General features: G+C 45.5%; 1 protein-coding gene across 4 annotated transcripts in view; it reads left to right on the forward strand.

Moving 5' to 3' along the window:
- The window catches only part of TDRD9 (tudor domain containing 9), a 116,872-nt gene that overhangs the window by 77,409 nt on the left and 19,822 nt on the right, over positions 1–19,641 (forward strand). For all 4 annotated transcript variants that reach the window (XM_083433700.1, XM_083433699.1, XM_083433701.1 and 1 more), the window contains 9 exons: positions 852–909; positions 6,746–6,850; positions 8,487–8,584; positions 10,415–10,546; positions 13,218–13,377; positions 14,113–14,176; positions 14,789–14,852; positions 16,054–16,098; positions 17,651–17,704. In XM_083433700.1, the coding sequence (XP_083289826.1) occupies positions 852–909; positions 6,746–6,850; positions 8,487–8,584; positions 10,415–10,546; positions 13,218–13,377; positions 14,113–14,176; positions 14,789–14,852; positions 16,054–16,098; positions 17,651–17,704 (780 nt within the window). The remainder of the gene's footprint in view (positions 1–851; positions 910–6,745; positions 6,851–8,486; positions 8,585–10,414; positions 10,547–13,217; positions 13,378–14,112; positions 14,177–14,788; positions 14,853–16,053; positions 16,099–17,650; positions 17,705–19,641) is intronic.

Here is a 19,641-nt window from a genome sequence, read left to right on the forward strand (position 1 = left end):
AGCTGAGGCTCCAATACTTTGGCCACCTCATGAGAAGAGAAGACTCCCTGGAAAAGACCCTGATGTTGGGAAAGATGGAGGGCACAAGGAGAAGGGGACGACAGAGGACGAGATGGTTGGATAGTGTCTTCGAAGCTACAAACATGAGTCTGACCAAACTGCGGGAGGCAGTGGAAGACAGAAGTGCCTGGCGTGCTCTGGTCCATGGGGTCACGAAGAGTCGGACACGACTAAACGACTAAACAACAACAACAGGATACCTGAAACATTATCTATTCCCATAGATGCCTACCTGGACAGGAGGTCAGTTTTTGAGCCCCTTCTCCAGGTGCCTTATCCAAATAAGAAGCACCGGATGGCTGCTGGAGACGAGGACTTCTTGGTGGTGGCTCCTGGTTAGAAAATGTGCTTGCCTGGTGCCCACATTATTATGGTTCTTTGGGTGCCTGGTGAACACATTTTTATTTTCTCCCAGGGTTTGAAATTAATCTTTTGGCGCCATTTATGATTTTGCTTTTGCTGATGGTGTCTTTGTCTCTCTTATATCTGTCGTGGATGCTGTAGCTGGGATTCTTGTATTGAAAGGGGGTTGGACTAGTTGACCTTTAGGGGATCCCTTCCAGCTCTAAAGTTCTATGATTCTACTTGGTCATGTATGCTGTATATAAATAACAGTAATAATTTTTGCTGTGATTATTTGCTTTCTTGGTTGTTTTTTTTTGGCTTTTTTATATTAAGGCTAGTAAATTGTATTGTTGTTGGGCAGCCTTTAAATGCCGTTAATTAAATGCATCATGTAAATCGTTAAATAAATAATTTCTTATTTCCTCTTTTTTAAAACCTTCATGTAGATCATTCTGTCTACAAACATTGCAGAGAGCTCTGTAACAGTTCCAGATGTCAAATACGGTAAGCGTGTTTTGATGCGTTATGGTCATAGGAATAAAAATAAATATTTGTATGTTCTGCTTTTCTTTTCTTCTAGCATTATTGATAAATCAACATGTAAAACCCTTTGAGCTGCTTGCTTCAGAGTAACTTCTGAGCATAAGGTCCCTGGGTCCCTGTTTTACTATGTAAGGCAGAATTGCTAAAGTGTTTTTCTCTCTGTCTCGGAGCTCTCTCAAAGGCACATTTAAAACTAGGATGGAGTGTTCTCTGTGCCAAAAATTCAAATTCTGCCCCAAGGAAAAGTTTTATTTTGTTCAGAGAGAAAGTCAGGAAGAGGGAGTTATTTATGGCTTTTGGCAATAACTACTCACATTAAATTAGGTATATTATTTTAATTTACTGTGATTCATTCAATTTGCATAAAATCAAATGCACTTGCTTGGGGTGCTAATTTGGTAAGCACCAGAAAGGTAAAGAAGGGGGGAGGTTGTAGGACAGAGAAGTGGGGGGAGTATTGTATTCATGCAGTGGTTAGGATGTGTTGAGTAGATGTAAAGGAGCTCCTCACGTATACAGAAGCCTGGCTTTTTGAGTCTCTGGCAGACAGGTTGCTTGCATTTTTTTACCATAGGGGCTAGAAACTTGAGCTTTTAAAAGTAGAGATTGACAGCTCTTGGCAAGCCAAATGTTATAATGTCGCATGGAGTATAATGGTCACAAGACAGAGGCCATTAGCCCTGTGCAGAAACCAGTGACACTTACAACACTATTTTTAAAGTATCAGAGTTCTGCAGCACTTTGATTCTTCCAGCTTCTGGGTTGTACCCAAATTGCTCACACCAAAGAATGCTAAGCCAACCCAAGTTGGGTTCTTCAGTGCTTTTGCTTTCTGTGAGATTAAAGTGTGGTTTGTTTGTTTTTTAACTTTGGTAGCTTCAACACTAGTTGTTTAGTCTGGAACTGCCATCCTTGGTTCGCTCGCTTTTCTTTTAAATAGGGAAGTCAGGCAATATTGTTGGCACCCCGGTACATTCTAAAAGGTAAAGGCACCCCTGCCCGTACAGGCCAGTCTTGACAGACTCTAGGGTTGTGCGCCCATCTCACTCAAGAGGCCGGGGGCCAGCGCTGTCCGAAGACACTTCCGGGTTACGTGGCCAGCGTGACATCGCTGCTCTGGCGAGCCAGAGCCGCACACGGAAACGCCGTTTACCTTCCCACTAGTAAGCGGTCCCTATTTATCTACTTGCACCCGAGAGTGCTTTCGAACTGCTAGGTTGACAGGCGCTGGGACCGAACAGCGGGAGCACACCCCGCCGCGGGGATTCGAACCGCCGACCTTTCGATCGGCAAGCCCTAGGCGCTGAGGCTTTAACCCACATCCCAAATGTTTTGGTACATTCTAGTGTGTTCTATATTGTATCTGTGTTTCTCTTTCCCATCTGATTTGCGGAGATTTTGTCCACTTCAAATGGAGTTGTTGCTCCAGCCTGTCAGATGAAGACTGCCGAATTTTTCTACGCTACTGTACTGTTCAGTTGAAGGTTCCTCCCTTTGCCGTCTTCCCATGTCATTGCTTCCTGCCTAGTGGAGATACGGCATCGTTGACTCTCATTTTATTGACTGAGTATGCATGCCTTAATCATAGGTTTACTTGAATTACATTTTCTTTTCTTTTTGAAGGAAAGCGAAGAAAACTTAACCAGGAATTGAAGAGCACACAGGCTGCTCAGAAAAAAGCAGACTAATTAAGTTGCAATTTAGTGCTTTAGTACCCTAATAATAATAATAATAATTTATTATTTATACCCCGCCTATTTGGCTGGGTTTTCCCAGCCACTCTGGGCAGCTTCCAACCGAATATTAAAAACAACACAGCGCCAGACATTAAAAACTTCCCTAAACAGGGCCGCCTTCAGTTGTCTTTTAAAAGTAAGATACCGTATTTTTTGCTCTATAAGACTCACTTTTTCCCTCCTAAAAAGTAAGGGAAAATGTGTGTGCGTCTTATGGAGCGAATGCAGGCTGCACAGCTATCCCAGAGGCCAGAAGAGCAAGAGTGATTGTTGCTTTCACTGCGTAGCAATCCCTTTTGCTGTTCTAGCTTCTGAGATTCAGAATATATTTTTTCTTGTTTTCCTCCTCCAAAAACTCGGTGCGTCTTGTGGTCTGGTGCGTCTTATAGAGCGAAAAATACGGTAGTTGTTTATTGCCTTGACATCTGCTGGGAGGGTGTTCCACAGGGCAGGCGCCACTACTGAGAAGGCCCTCTGCCTGGTTCCCTGTAACCTCACTTCTCGCAGCGAGGGAACCACCATAAGGCTCTCGGCACTGGACCTTAGTGGATGATGGAGGCTGGATGATGGAGGTGGAGACGCTTCTTTTCCCTTAGAAAAGAAAGCAAGGGGAAGAAGCCTTGAAGAGGAACCTTCTGACTAAATTTGCAGGGGATCTTACGTTGAATAAGAAGCATCACGAGTAAACATTACAACAAGCATCTTCACCATGGGGAAGGCGTTGCCTGTTGACATAGCACCATATGAAGCGTTGTGTGATCTTTTTATAGTCTCCTTTCAGCCACTTGCAGAAAAATACGATCACACCAGTACGAAAGGGCTCTAACGTAGGAGAAGCCTTTGTGTTGAGGATGTGCGACCTTGCTCAAGAGCCGTAGGCATCAACTGGCCTAATCTGATAGGAGCATTGCTTTTTAAAAGCCAAGCCTTTCGAATGCTGTATTGCAGTGACGAATTTGTGTGTGTGTGTGTGTGTGTGTGTGTGTGTGTGTGTCACTAGAGAGGAAACCTGCTTTGAGGCCCATAAAGTGTGAGCTGACTGTGGCAGCAACATGAAGCATCTAAACAATTATGCAGAGCGACACAAACGCAAGATCAAGACCTTCCGATTGGCACTAGCAGCTTCTCGACAAAAGGGAGCTCCCTGTCCCTGCTAGGAGAGAAGGAGGCTTGTTTTCACATCCCACTCTCCATCCTACCCCCCACCTCCTCGCAGGCACTTCCTTGATTTTGCCTGGTGGTTTGGTATTGCTGTTTCTGACCTTTGCGCTGGCAGCAGCCCCAAGCTTAGCTGACAATATTCTCATGACCTCTGGTGGTAGCAGCAGCAGCCGCCATGAGGTAAGGAGGAGAATGTCTGTGCCCTTGTCTTAATCCATTCACAGTTGCTTGATTTTTTAAAAGGAGGACAGGCTTTTTCAGTGGGTAGTCAGAATCTTCTGCCTGCTGAAAAGCGTGTCTTTTAGAAACGATAGCTCCCTCCATTTTAAATCTGGCCTTCAGTTTAGCGGCGAAAAAAGGTATAACTTCTGCAATGGAGATTACCTCTTTAAAATGCAAGCAAAACCAAACACCAGTATCTTTTTTGGGTGTGTGTGTGTGTGTAAAGTTTGCATCAGATTCAGACTGCTGCTACATATTTTAATTAATCACATGTTTATCCCACTCTTGCGATTCTTCAGCCGGGATGTAAGAAGTCATCATTTTCTGTTCCGCCCTGCATTTATCCCACGCAACACTGCTTCAGTTCCGCTTCAGTTCATCTTCTGCAAAAAGCGCATTACTCATTCTCCGCTGTGGCGAAATTACGTTGTCCTAATGTTCTTCCACTTCGTTCACTTGAGTGCAAAGGAAGCGCAATGCAAATAAGGGGAAATCTAATTAATTAAATATTGTTTGCAGACTGAAAGCAACAGCAGTGAATGCAGATTGTATTCAGTGGAGTGATTTTCATTCTGGATGTGGGACGATTAAGTGAACGTTGGCAATTTCTGCTCCTGTTTCTGTTGGAATTCTCCATCTTTACTCTTCAGTGAGGCATATGTGTTTCTTATTCTCTGTCTTCTCTTACAATCCTCTCACAACAGCCCCGTGAGATGAATTAGAGAGTTACCCACATCTTTTTGCGTGTTCATTCTAAGTCAGGGGTTGGCAAATTTTTTCAGCAGGGGGCCGGTCCACTGTCCCTCAGACCTTGTGGGGGACTGGACTATATTTTGGGGGGGAAATGAATGAGGGATGATGAGCGGCGTGCAAAAGGGCTCTGGAGAGGGACTACGTTAAATGGCGGCTGCTCGAGGGGGGTGCTCAGCCAACAGCAGCTCCTGTGTCTTGCGGGCGGCTGGGGCTGAAGGCGGCTGTGGCGATCACACAGGGACCCCGGACATTTGAAGGTCTATTGACCCTGTGCCACCACTGTGATTGCTTTCTTCGCTGCCACCAACCCGTTTCTCCTCACGGGTGCATACGGAGTGCAGTCAGTTGTTAACGTTAACAAATAATCAAGTTTATTTCTAGGCATGAACAAGCTTATGGTTTCAGTTAATTTTTCTTGGCAGTTTCTTAATCTTAGTTCCTTAACTGTCCTATTCGTTCCTAACAACTTCAAACTGATTATCCCAACTAATTATCTGACTCCACCTAACAATTCCTCTCACAACACAACTCGACCAACCCACAGACTATTCCTCCTTCAACTCCCAACTCTCAACTAACTTTCACACAACTCCCCCTCTAACCCTAACTCCTCCTATCAGTTTCCATTGGCCAATCACATCTCACTCATTTTAACCCTTTCCTTATGACCCACCTAGGAGGCAAACACCACAGCGGCGGGATGATGAGAGGCACGCAAAAGGGCTCCGGAGAGGGGCTGCTTTAAATGGTGGCCGCTCGAGGGGGGTGCTCAGCCAACAGCGGCTCCTGTGTCTTGCGAGCAGCAGGAGCTGGTGGCGGCGGGGGGACGGGACGGGACGATGAACAACACATGAAAGGGCTCTGGAGAGGGGCTGGCAGCAACAAAGCCCAGGCCCCTTCCTCCTCTAGGCAGGGCGGGGAGAAGCCAGGAGGAGGGAGGGAGGAGGCGCCGCTGCCGCTGCGTATGTGTGTGTAGGAAATGGTGCAACCCGAACAATCAGAATCATATGCACGCCTATCCGCCTGGCGATTCCCGGACCGTCCGCAGGCTGGATCCAGAAGGCAATTGGGCCAGATGCGGCCCCTGGGCCTTGGTTTGCCGACCCAAGTTCTAAGTCGTGGTTTGGCATAGCATTGCTTGCATTCTGGGCCAGTGGCTGGCGTGAGCTTCATGTCTGCGTGGGATTTGAACCTGGGTCCCCGCACCCCCCAGTTACCATCAAACTTTCTAACCCAGGAATTAGGCACCTGTGGACCCCCAGAGGTTGTTAGACTTTTCATCCCCAGCCAGTCTGGCCCCAATGATCGGGAATGTTGGGGGCTGCAGACTCCTAGAACCATAGAATTTTAGAATTCTAGAGTTGGAAGGGACTCCAAGGGTCATCTAGTCCAACGCCCTGCAATCCAGGAATCTCAGCTGGATCATACATGTCAGATGACCATCCAAGCTCTGCTTAAAAACCTCCAAAGAAGGAGAGTCCACCACATCTTGTGGGAGTCTGTTCCACTGCTGAACAGCTCTTGCCTTCATAAAGTTCTTTCTGATGCTTAGTCGGAATCTCTTTTCATGTAACTTGAATCATTTTGGGTCTTATCCTTTGGAGCAGGAGAAAACAAGCTTGCTCTGTCTTCCATGTGACAGCCCTTAGATATTTGAAGATGCTTATCATACCGTATTGGCCCGAATATAAGCCACACTTTCCCCCCAAATTTCGACCATGGAAAGTTATGACTGCCTCCAGTTGAGCCAAGTTGAACACGGTTTCTTGTAATGTAACATGCCATTTCAGATCGTCATTCCTCTGTTTTGCATAGCCTTTTCCTCTCTTTTGTGTATGTTATCTTACATTAAACCAACATTTGCATTGCAGAAGCACAGTTTTATTTCCTAAACTTTGTTCGTTCTTATTTATTCATTTTTGTAGTCATTGATTTCTGTTTGACCAAAAATCTTGTCTGTGATGAAGAGACCAACTATCAAAGCTTGAGGCTGTGCTGGGCTTCTAAAAGTAGCAGTAATCAGAGGAGAGGTAAGTTGTTCTCAGGGTATAAAATGCTGCAGCAAGGATGGTGCTGATGTAAAGTTATTACATTATTATTATTATTATTCATTTCATTTCTATATCGCTTTATATTTTAAAGACAAAATCTGAAAGTGGTTTACAACACATTAAACCATCAAGTAAAACAATCCAGAATAAAACAAATCCTAGCTTCAAGGAGGATGCAGAACTACAGACCAGGGCGCAAAGAGGCTTGTTTTATAATGAAGTTTGCAGGGGTGGTAGAAATGTTGGTCATGGGGCAGATTTGTCTGATGGGTTTGGAAGGGCTCTATTCCTTTTTTTTTTTTTTTTTTGCCCTTCCAAAGGCTGCAAAATTCAGGAAAGATCCAAAAGGCCCCCAGTGTCTCCCTATTGCTGGTGCCTCTGTGGATGATTGATTCCACAGAATATGGAGGTCCTCTGGCTGGGTCGGGATCGTATGGGGATGAGGGATCAACTCCCTTCTCTTGCGGGGGCCCAATTAGTGCCATTGCCTTCCGTTAAGAGTTTGGGTGTAATCCTTGACGCCTCCCTTTCCAGGGAGGCGCAGGTTACAACAACAGCCAAGGCGACATTTTTCCACCTTCGCCCCATCAAGCAGTTGGTCCCTTACCTTTCCCGCCCCGACCTGGCCCCAGTGATCCATGCGATGGTCACCTCCAGGCTTGACTACTGTAAATTTGCTCTGTGCAGGGCTGCCCTTGAAGCTGTCCCAGAAACTCCAGCAGGTGCAGAATGCTGCAGCGAGGCTCCTCACAGGGTCTCTGCCATGGGAGCATATTCACCCAGTGCTTTTCCAGCTGCATTGGCTCCCAGTGGAGTATAGGGTCAGATTTAAGGTGCTGGTTTTGACTTTTAAAGCCTTCATGGCCTAGGACCCTCATACCTACGGGACCGCCTCTCCTGGTATGCCCCATGGAGGACCTTAAGGTCCATATATAGCAACACCCTACAGGTCCCGGACCCTAAGGAAGTTAGATTAGCCTCAACCAGAGCCAGGGCCTTCTCAACACTGGATCCGGCCTGGTGGAATGTTCTGCCCCATGAGACCAGGGCCCTGTGGGATCTGATCTCTTTCCGCAGGGCCTGTAAGACAGAGTTGTTCCACCTGGCCTTTGGTTTAGAATCAGTTTGATTCCCTCCCCGTCTTTCTTTTTCCTTTCTCCTCCTATGAAGAGATTGCTTCCTAATTGTTTTAATGTTGTATCTTAATCTTTTAAATTGTATTTTAATCAACTTGTTTTTATTATTGGTTGTTAGCCGCCCTGAGCCCGGTCTTGGCTGAGGAGGGCTGGGTATAAATAAAATTTTATTATTATTATTATTTAGTCCATTTTTGAGCATAAGGCTTAAATGAAAGCAAGCAGGCAGCATTTGTGGGATACGGCGAGCTCTCCTCTCAGGAGTAGCCACTGTCAAGGAAGTTTTAAGCCCAGTGGCGTACCATGGGGGGTGCAGGGGGGGGGGACGGCCGCACCGGGCGCAACATCTGGGGGTTAGGGTTAGGGGGCGCAAATCCACGGGTTAGGGGGTGCAAATTACTTGCCTTGCCCCGGGTGCTGACAACCCACGCTAAGCCCAAACGTAACCAGTCAAAGCAGCTTATGCCTTTTCTGTGAAGGTCGTGCTGGACGTGTTTCTAAAGGATACTGCTACAGGCTAGTGTACAAGGACTTCTGGGAAAACTGTATACCTGAGACCACCTTGCCTGAGATGATGGTAAGAATCACACACAATATAGGTATACCTGCCAATTTCGGTTTCTCTCAGTTCCTTGTTTTTCCAAATCTTAAATTCCGTTCTCCGCATTTCCGCAACAATTTGTGAATTTCTTCCCACGAGAATCTGGCAGCAATTTGCTGCACATCTTTCCCAATAAACACATTTTTGCATGCAGTTTTGACTAATAAACGCATTTTTGCAAACCGTTTCCTCCAGTATAGTGCATTTTGGTATTTGCATGCTTATACACACTTTACTCAGATATAATGCATTTTTGTGCACGTTGTTTGGAGAAGTGCAAATTTTGAGGGATGGCTGTGTTTTGGTATGCATATTGGGTTGAGAAGTATGAACTGGGTGCTATCCAATTAAAATGCAAGCAAAATCAATTTTCTAGACATGCCCCTTTGAGTATGTGCCCTGGGTCTCGCAGGTGTGCTTCCTGACAAAACAATTCCTCACTTAGCTTGAGAAGGTTTCAATCTTCTGAGGAAGCACCGAACCCCAGTGGGGGACCATGCAGGTGTCCAAGGAGCCACAGTTACAGGTGAGCAACCTGTCTCTCCTGCTTGCTATGTCTGTCAGGAGATTGATGGCCTGGTTTGTACATCGCTTCAAACTGTAGTTAAGCTTAAAACTACGGTTCAAATCTAGATCTGACGTCATGGGCGCTTCACTTTTTCTCTGGTGCTGCTGCTGCTTCCAGGAAACAAGTCATGGTCTGGCTTAATGTATTGTCCAAACCAGAACTCACATGTGTTTTCTCTCCAAGCAAACCACAAACAAGTAGCCAAGGTTTGTTCTTGTTTTGGTTATGCATTCTGTGTTTCTTACCTTTTTTTAATGTGGTGAACTGCCCTGAGATCTACAGATGAAGGGCCGGTATACAAATTTAATAAATATACCGTATTTTTCGCTCCATAAGACACACTTTTTTCCTCCTAAAAAGTAAGGGGAAATGTATGTGCGTCTTATGGAGCGAATGGCGCTGTGCTGTTCCCCCTCCCGCTTCTTTGAAGGGGCGCTGCGCAGCTCTCCCTCTCTGCGCAGAGCCTGTCCTGGAAGCCGGAGGAGGAACAGACGGGACTCCTTCTGTTCCTTCTCCAGGAAGGGGCACTGCACAGTTCTCCCTCTCAGACAGGGAGAACTGCACAGCACCCCTTCAGCAAGGCGCCTGTACTGGCTTCTGCCTTAGCCGTGCGCAGCCTCTTCGGGCAGGGGGAGCCTTCATCCCGCTGCCTGAAGAGGCTTGGCGCGGTTATCCCAGAAGCCAGAAAAGATGCACCAGACCATAAGGCACACCTAGTTTTGGGAGGAGGAAAACAAGAAAAAATTATTCTGAATCCCTCTTGCTGTTCTGGCTTCTGGGATTCAGAATAATTTTTTCTTGTTTTCCTCCTCCCAAAACTAGGTGTGCCTTATGGTCTGGTGCATCTTTTGGAGCGAAAAATACGGTATACAAAACGAAAGGTGCTTTCATGGTTTACTGTTTATTGGTTACTTGGAGCAAACGGACCACAAGCCCAGGTTTTTGCTGTAACGCTAAGCCAGGCCACGACTTATTCCTTGCAGCGTGGCAGAAGCGGAAGAGTAGCAAAGCACCCATGGCCTTAGCATGCGCTTGCATTCTGCGCATTCACATTTAAGCACGGCTTCAAGTGATGTGTGAACACGGCCACTGTCAGGAGATTATTACTGTACCTCCTCCCCCCCCATATGATTTGCTCAGCCCAGAAAGTAAAGGCGAACATCTTTCCAGCCGCCCGCGAAGAAATTTGCAACACAGAATCACATCTGTCGTCACTGTGCTCTTACTCTTCCTTTCAGCGGCGCCCATTGGAAAGTACCGTGCTGAAGGTGAAGCTGCTTGACATGGGCGAACCGAGGGCCTTGCTAGCAACCGCTCTGTCTCCTCCCAGTATAAGCGATATTGAGCGCACCGTTCTGCATCTCAAGGAGGTTGGGCCCTTCTATTTATTTATTTTTAAAATAATAATATCTTTTATTAAGTTTTCCATTTTAACAATCCAATCAAATCACATTAAATATTCCAAATTATACAAATATATATCATAAAGTCCAAATATTTTGCCAAATTATAATTTTTTTGTTGGGGGTTCCCATGCTTCAAGTTCAGTGGGGTCCAATCATCTCATATTTCTACTGCTTTGAGTGTCCACTAGTCCCATCTTTAAATCTTCTTCTTCTTATCCTTCTTCTTTCATATCCTCTGAGTTGTTTCCACAGGCGAGCTGAAATGAGCAATATTATGCTTCTGTTTGAACTTTGTGTGACTCTCCCTCTTTTTTTCTTTCTTTTTTTGCAGCTGGTAAGTCTTTTATTTGCAGTATGTCTTCACACGCTGGTATTTATGCCGAATCCATCCAAAAGTCCTCCTCGGGTGGCAGACGCCATCTTTTCTCAGTTCTGATGAAATAGAATCTAGGCGTTTGCTTATGGGCCCTTCTATTTTGATATATTAAACCTCAGAAACAGGGAATAATTCTCCAGGAGGCATCCGCTATCCCTCAGCCATGCCCTTCTCTGGGCCCAAGTGTTTTTGCAAGATTCACCAAATGTGCGCCTCCAGCAGAAGCTCTCTGCAAGGACTTCCCTTGCGCAACAGGGCATCCTCTCCTCTCCCCACGTGCCTGTCGGGATTCACAGAATGCTGTGTGAGATAGTAAGTCTGCAGGCTTAAGTTTGCTAGCTGATGCAACTGGCGGATGCAATCAGCCTGCAATACTTTCTATGGAAGTGCTGGGCCAGAACGACTCAGCAGTAATGTGCTGACAGGTGATTGGCTGTCAGCGGTTTAAAAGGGAAACCTGTCCAGCAGTAAGTGGGTGGTGTAGAAGAGTGTGCTCAGAGACAGAGATAGAAAGGTCATCCTATTTGCCTTAAGGTTCAGCTAGGTACTCTGTTGGACTGTATGAGCTGCTCGTGTATTATTAAGCCTGTAGATTATTGTATGTATTTGTGTGTGTGTGTGTGTGTGTGTGTGTATGGCAAAGGGACCCCTGACCGTTAGGTCCATTTGCAGCCGACTCTGGGGTTGCGGCACTCATCTCGCTTTACTGGCTGAGGGAGCCAGTGTACAGCTTCCGGGTCAAGTGGCCAGCATGACTAAGCCACTTCTGGCGAACCAGAGCAGCGCACGGAAACGCCGTTTACCTTCCCGCCAGAGCGGTACCTATTTATCTACTTGCACTTTGAGGTGCTTTCGAACTGCTAGGTTGGCAGGAGCAGGGACTGAGGAACGGGAGCTCACCCCGTCATGGGGATTCGAACCACCAACCTTCTGATCAGCAACTCCTAGGCTCTGTAGTTTAACTCACAGTGCCACCTGCGTCCCCCAATATATATATAGCTCACAATAAATATACTGCACTGCACCGAAGAACCTGGAACTCTGAGCATTTCTGCTAAAGTGCAGCGGAGAATTCACGACAGTGCCCCCTGGAATTGGCTCTGGGGTGGGGGTTGGAATAACTCCCGGAGCAGCATGTGGGGGAAGGATTGTTCCGGTGTAAAGGTCATAACACCATGATGTTGAATGGTACCCCATGTCTCCATTAACCGGATGCTTCTTGCTTGTTTGGATTTAGGCTCAAGGGTGTCGGTATGTAGAATGTAGTCTGCTGTACAAAGGTGAAATTTATATTAGCTGCTGTGCCCACTTTTGCCTCTGGGCCCCCCAGAAGGCAATGTGGCCCTTAGTCTGAGAACACTTTCCCACCCGTGTGCTAATCGGTTGAAAAAACTTTTTTTTTTTGGTTGTACATGCTCAAATAGTACAGTGGTACCTCGGTTTACGAACAGCCCTGTTTACGAACGATTCGGTTTACGAACTCCGCAAAACCAGAAGTAGTGTCCTGGTTTGTGAACTTTACCTTGGTCTATGAATGGAATCCAAACAGTGGAAGGGCACCTGCGGCAGGAGGCCACATTAGGGAAATCGCACCTCAGCTTAAGAACGGTTTCGATTTAAGAACGGACTTCTGGAACAGACTAAGTTCGTAAACCAAGGTACCACTGTATTATTTTTAACATTGACAACTGCAAAAGCAGGCATAAGGAAGAAGAACATGGTGAGCAGAGCGCTTTTATTTTCTTCTGACTGAAAACTTTTGTTTCTGACTGTTACTCAATTTTAAAGTATTGTTGCATTATCTTTTAGATTTTTAAAACTAATTATTGTTGTTGATGATGATATTATTATTATTATTAATTGATTGAATTTATATACCGCCCTATACCCAGAGGTCTCAGGGTGGTTCACATAAAAAGATCACAGTAATGGTGGTTCTTTTTAAAAAAGTACGCCGTGTGCCACTCTGAGACCTCAGGGAGGACCACAACCAACATGCACCACACCATTGTAAAATGGATGAAGCACTCAATAAGTATTGAAGTTATCAGAAGACGAGGCCAACATGCCCTGGAAGAGTTCATATTCCCTCTTAATTCATCAGTTGTATGTGGGTTTGGACGGATACAATACAAATAATAAGTATTTGCAGGTTTGGAATATATATTTTGGGGGATTCTTAATTTTAGCCTTGAGCTTCGTGATTGTTGGCAAATCAGTTTCCCATTAATATCTATCTTTGCTTGCATTTTGCTATAGATAGGAGCACTTGCTGTCCATTCAGAAGCAAAAAACCCTTACGATGGTGAGCTGACCTTCCTAGGCAGGGTGTTGGCACAGCTACCTGTGAACCAGCACCTTGGCAAACTAATGGTTCTTGGCCATGTCTTTGGGTGCCTGGAAGAATGCATTATAATAGGTAAGTTGGACAACAGAGTAGTATAGTTAATGCCTTAAGCTGGAAGTTGCATACCTGGAAGTTGAGAGCCAGTGTGGTGTAGTGGTTAAGAGCGGTAGTCTCGTAATCTGGGGAACCGGGTTCGCGTCTCCGCTCCTCCACATGCAGCTGCTGGGTGACCTTGGGCTAGTCACACTTCTCTGAAGTCTCTCAGCCCCACTCACCTCACAGAGTGTTTGTTGTGGGGGAGGAAGGGAAAGGAGAATGTTAGCTGCTTTGAGACTCCTTAAAGGAAGTGAAAGGCGGGATATCAAATCCAAACTTCTTCTTCTTCTTCTTCTACCTAGGTTACTAAAGGTTTTCCTGGTAACCTCAATATTCATGGTGCTTTAAAAATCATGGTGCTTTAAAAAAAATTTAAGTAAGGTAGTTGTCCAAAGGAGCTTACAGAAGGGTTTCCCAAACTTGGGCCGCCAGCTGTTTTTGGTGTTCGTTATTGTGTTTTAGTGTTCTGTTGGAAACCACCCAGAGTGGCTGGGGAAACCCAGCCAGATGGGCAGGGTATAAATAATAAGTTGTTGTTGTTGTTGTTGTTGTTGTTGTTGTTGTTGTTGTTATAACTTTATCCTCCCTAACCAACAGGATCAGTGGTCAGGGATGACGTGGAATTAAAATTTGGATCCTAGACCTCTTTTTGTGAAGGAGAGGTGGGGTACAATTTTTAGAATTAAACCCATTTCTTTCTCCTTGTTTCAGCTGCTGCCCTCTCTTTGAACAACTTCTTTGTAATACCTTTTAGGCAGCATCTTGATGGATACAGGTATTTTTCCATGGGCTGTCATTTGATTTTTTTAAAAAAGTAAATCTCAGTGGGTCAATTAGCCAGTGAAATCTACATAAGCTTGCATATAAACACAAGAATAGTTGGAATAAAATGGCACACTTGCTTTGTTTTCAGATGATATATGTTAGTATTGCATGAGGTGGATGAATCCCTGCTGTTGAAAGGTTGGTGGGCAGGGGAACAGAATGTCTATTATATGAACTGGGGGGGAGGGGTGCTAGGAAATTGGTGTGTTACGCCCCGAAAACAGATGAAGTCGCACCAAAGTTATATTTCGATCCGCCATCTTTTGTGTCTTCACCTATTTCCCATTCTGGCTGAAGAAAAACATTTAAAACTTGGCAGTCAAGGTTGCAATCCTGAACATAGTTTCCTTTCAGCTAAGTCTGGTTGCAGTGGATCTTCTTTCTGAATGTTACTTAATCTGCTGCTTTATTTTATCAGAACATCTACTTGCATGCTGGTGTTCCTTTGGTATTTCAGAGGCAGTAGCCAAAAATGTATTTAAAAAAGTAACGGTGTTGTAAAACTGTAAAACGTGACGACTGCTCTTTAACTTTATAACAGTTTGTGGTGAATTGTTTACAGGAATAAACGGCATTTTTCTGGGAATAGCAAGAGTGACTGTATTGCGCTTCTGGATGCCTTTAAGGTGACTGTTTCCCCCACTACCCGCAAATTATGTTCCCATTTGCTACTAACAACTGGTGTCACCATTAAGGGGGGGGGAGCAAACATTTTGGTACCATCTCTATACTGTGCAGTGGGACCGCCACTTAGTTGGGGGGGGGCTTGCTTCCAGGGGTCCACACACAAAGGTGAATTCAGGAACCTCTGGAACGGTTTCCCGCCCCCCATAAGGCAGAGGGCTACTTACTGGAATCTAGGAAGGCCCCTTCCCAGTAAGCGAGTAGGCGCCTTCCTTACTGGCCTCTGGGATGTTCCCAGAGCCCTCTCACCCAGACGCTGGGGTAAGGAAGGCAACGCCTTGCTTTCCAGGCTTTGGGAAGGTTGTGCAAGGGCTCTGGGATGCTCTCAGAGCTCTCCTGTCCCTTTTCCAAAGCCCAGTAAGTGAGGAAAACATGCTGGGTGGGAAAGAAAATGGAGAGTGGTGGGTTTATTGTTCATTTAAAGGTTAGGGTTAGGGTTAGGGTTAGGGTTAGGGGACCCCTGACCGTTAGGTCCAGTCGCGGACGACTCTGGGGTTGCGGCGCTCATCTCGCTTTATTGGCCAAGGGAGCCGGCGTACAGTTTCCGGGTCATGTGGCCAGCATGACTAAGCCGCTTCTGGCGAACCAGAGCAGCACACGGAAACACCGTTTACCTTCCCGCCAGAGTGGTACCTATTTATCTACTTGCACTGGTGTGCTTTCAAACTGCTAGGTTGTCAGGAGCAGGGACCGAGCAACGGGAGCTCACCCCGTTGCAGGGATTCGAACCTCCAACCTTCTGATCGGCAAGCCCTAGGCTCTGTGGTTTAGACCACAGCGCCACCCATTTACCACCTGCCATTTCAAATAGGCATGGCTCCCCTCCCCCCAAAGAATCGTGGAGACTGTAAATGGATCCAGATGTTGAGTGTGGTTAGGAGACACACACCCCAATTCCCCTTGCAGAACTACAATTCCCAGAGCGGGTTAATACTCAGTCCCTCTTCCTAGGGAATTCCCAGCACCCAGGATTCCTTTGGGGAAGTTGGGGGCTTAATGTGTGTGGTGTATACAAAGCCCAGGTCTTGCACTTGGTGCATGTGGAATATTTTGTGTCCAGGCTGTGTTGAAGTGCAAATTACCAAATTATTGTTGTGTTGGTTTTTTGTTTGAACCTATTCCCTTTTCAACCCTCTTGCTTAGGAATGGCAGGAAAGCAAGAAGAAAGGAAAACTGAGACACCCTAAGGTTAGTTTCACTTGTCATTCAGGTGTTTAGGCATCAGTCTGGACTATTTAATTGCTGGGCACCCAGACTTAGCTTTATCTCCGTCCTTTCCTTTCGAGTAGTACCAGGCCTGGCTTTCAGATCTGTGGTTGGTTTATTTATTGAGCTTTTAGGTCCACATTCAGGATCCCAGGAAGCAGTTTAAAACCTGAGCCATTGCCATACACAACCGATAAGAACATGAATAAAACATTAACACTATGTAAGTAACAGAAAGTTAAAATAAAACAACACCTTAAAAAGCTCGTAGCAACAATACATTATTTTCCTCGTACATTCTTTTGCTCTCTGTGCCTTTTCTAAAGAAGGTTGTTTATGATGTAACATTGTTTTCTTCCTGCATTCATTCTGCACTCTCTTCTGTTTTTCCTTTGCAGTTATGTCATTTTGACTTGTGATATCTGTTGTAATGGAAAATTCAGTTCAACATCAATCAGATTCCTCCAAACACCTGGGTGAACAGCAGGCATGGCCAAATCTGTCAATTCTGGTTTCTCTCTCCCCCCTCTCATTTTCCAAAACCCAGCTCTACTTATTTCTCCATATAGCCACACCAGTTTGCATTAAAAATAAATAAAATAAAGCCATCCAAAGTCATCAAAAGCATTTTAGTGTGCCTTTCTAATAACACACACTTTTGAAATGCATTTCTGAAACTGAACCGAATTTCTACTCCATCCCTACTGAACATATACATTTCCCCCGATTATATAGGAGCCACCACTACCTCCATACGAAAAAGCATTATTATATCAGAAGAAATTGCTTAGCAAACATGTGTATAATTAGGAGAGATTTGTCCTAAAATGCTGATGAATTTGCATGAGGACTTGGGGGAGGGAATAAATCAAAATAAATCAAAATGATGTAGCGATGTGGAGGATTGGAAAAAACGAGAAACCAAAAATTCATATTTATTATTTAGTTCATAAAGTTGAATACCAAGAACCTCAAAGTGGTTCACAAAAAGATAAAACAAAGTCAATAAAAATCCACAACCTTACAACTGTTAAAATACTGCAACAGATTCAAATTGCCTCAACTTTCTAAGCATCTGGATAGGTTTTTGTTCAGGGGCCAAAAAAAGTACAGTGAAAGTGCCTGCTTGATCTCAGTAGGCAGGGACAAATTGACCCGTCCCTAACGGGAACATCCTGGAAGTTTGGGTGCTGACATGAGCTCATAGAAGCATGGAATAGTAGAGTTGCGAGGGACTCTGGGGGTCATGACTCCAACTCTCTGCAAGGAAGGAATCTTTTTTTGCCCAACACGGGGCTCGAACCCACGACCCATAGATGAAGAGCCTCATGCTCTACCAACTGAGCCATCCCAGATTACCTCCACGGGATGCTTTATGAGCAGAGATGGGCGTAAGGGGTTGAAGAAACTTTCTATGGCCCCCTTGGACTGGAATTAACTACCCACCAGTTGCCTCCTTTTTGCTGAAGGTGGTGGAGAGAGAAGTGGTTTTGCATGCTTTTTAGCCTCATAGCTTCCTGGCTTTCTCCCGCAGGATGAGCTCGACTGGGGTTGTTCCAACTACATTCACATTAAGAGAATTAGAGAGGTGAGTTGGATGTGCGTCTTTGTTTTCTTTCCCCCAATAATACAAAGTACTTGGGCAAGAAGAGCCCTGCTGGATCAGACCAAAGGTCCATCTAGCCCAGGCTTCCTCAAACTCGGCCCTCCAGATGTTTTTGGCCTACAACTCCCATGATCCCTAGCTAGCAAGACCAGTGGTCAGGGATGCTGGGAATTGTAGTCCCGAAACATCTGGAGAGCCAAGTTTGAGGAAGCCTGATCTAGCCCAACAATCTGGCTGATCAGATGCCTGCAGGAAGCCCACAAGCAAGACGTAAGGCCAACAGCTGTATCTGTGCATGTGTGTGTATTACACACAGACAGACGTAAGTTCCTTCGTACTTAATCCACATGAAAACCATACAAGCACCCTCATTGCTTGTGGGATGTTGTTCGCTTACTCATTTCAATGCCAGGAGCTCTTAAGCAGCTCCCCTCAGACAATTTTACAATTCCAAAGTGAGACCAGACTATGGGGTTCCCATGATAACCACCTCCTGATCAGCTTTTTTGCTTCATTTTTTTTATTTGTCTCACCATTACATTTATACCTCGGCTTTCCTCCAGAGGGAGCTCAAGGTTTCACACACAGCTAACCCTACTTTTCCTCGTTTTATCTTTCCAACAACCCTTTGAGGTAGGTTGTGCTGAGAGAGCCATCACCTAGGCCCAAGAGTCTCCCCATTCCTAGCCCAACACTCTATTTTTTGTTTTTGTTCTAACTATTTGTGCTTTCATGTTGCATTTTTATCTTGCGAACCGCACTGAGATCTTTGGATGAAGGGTGGTATATAAATTTTATTGGTTGTTGTTGTTGCTTGTCAAGACCCCGAGGCCTCCCCCTTATGTTGAATAATAACACAAGGACATAGTATTTTAGGTTCATGGGGCAAATTTAGGCTACAACTTCATTGGTTACAGAATGTGAGTGGTATTGGCTTAGGCCAGCGATGGCCAAACTTGTCCCTCCAGCTATTTTTGGACTACAGTTCCTATCATCCCTGACCACTGGTCCTGCTAGCTAGGAGTGATGGGAGTTGTAGTCCAAAAACAGCTGGAGGGCCAAGTTTGGCCATCACTGGCTTTAGGCATTAGAATTGAACTTACTATTTCTGACTCCTACATGCCATGCTGGGAGTCTAGTAAGGGTCAACCACCAATAGGGGGAGCCCTGCTGATGTACATCAACTAAAGCTCTCCCAGGGTCCCCAATGGGGTCGTGGCATGGCCCTAGCCCCTACCTGGGCTTCGGACAAAGATCCACACCCCCGGATCCCTTTAATGCAGCTGTTCTTAACCTGTGGGTCCCCAGGTGTTGTTGGACTAGAACTCCCATCATCCCTGAGCTCTGGCTTTGCTAGCTAGGGGTGATGGGAGTTGTAGTCCAACAACATCTGGGGACCCACAGGTTGAGAACTGCTGCTTTAACGGAATACCCTTTAACATGGAGGGGCAGGTAATGGCCACACCTCCCCTCCCCCAAACCAGGCTTTACCAGTGCCTAACCACCAAACCTTACAAAAGTTGTGACGATTGCTACGAGGTAGGCGAAAACCAAATGGCCAGTGCCAGTTTGCCAAGTGGAAAAATTCCTACCAGGCCCCCTCAACAGGCGAGGGCATTTTCAGTAAGGAAGATAATGTAATGGAAAGTTTAATTTCCTAGAGCCCAGTGCTTTTTTTCCTGGAAGTACTTAAGGGTACGCACCACTGGCCCCTTTCCCACCCCCAAATGTTAAAAGTATGGCACTGTAACAACTCCATGGTGAGTATCTTCACCTTTTTTTCTTAAAAAAATAAAACAAAAACTAACCCAGCTATAACATTTCCTGCCTTGCCATTTGCTGCTCCCCACAGTGTTCTGCTTTTAAAAAAGTGTGATCGGATGCAGTTCATTTCATGTAGGCCCACAGAAGCCAATGCG

Source organism: Podarcis tiliguerta (assembly GCF_965153285.1).
Source record: "Podarcis tiliguerta genome assembly, chromosome: 1".
Taxonomy (NCBI): Eukaryota; Metazoa; Chordata; class Lepidosauria; order Squamata; family Lacertidae; genus Podarcis; species Podarcis tiliguerta.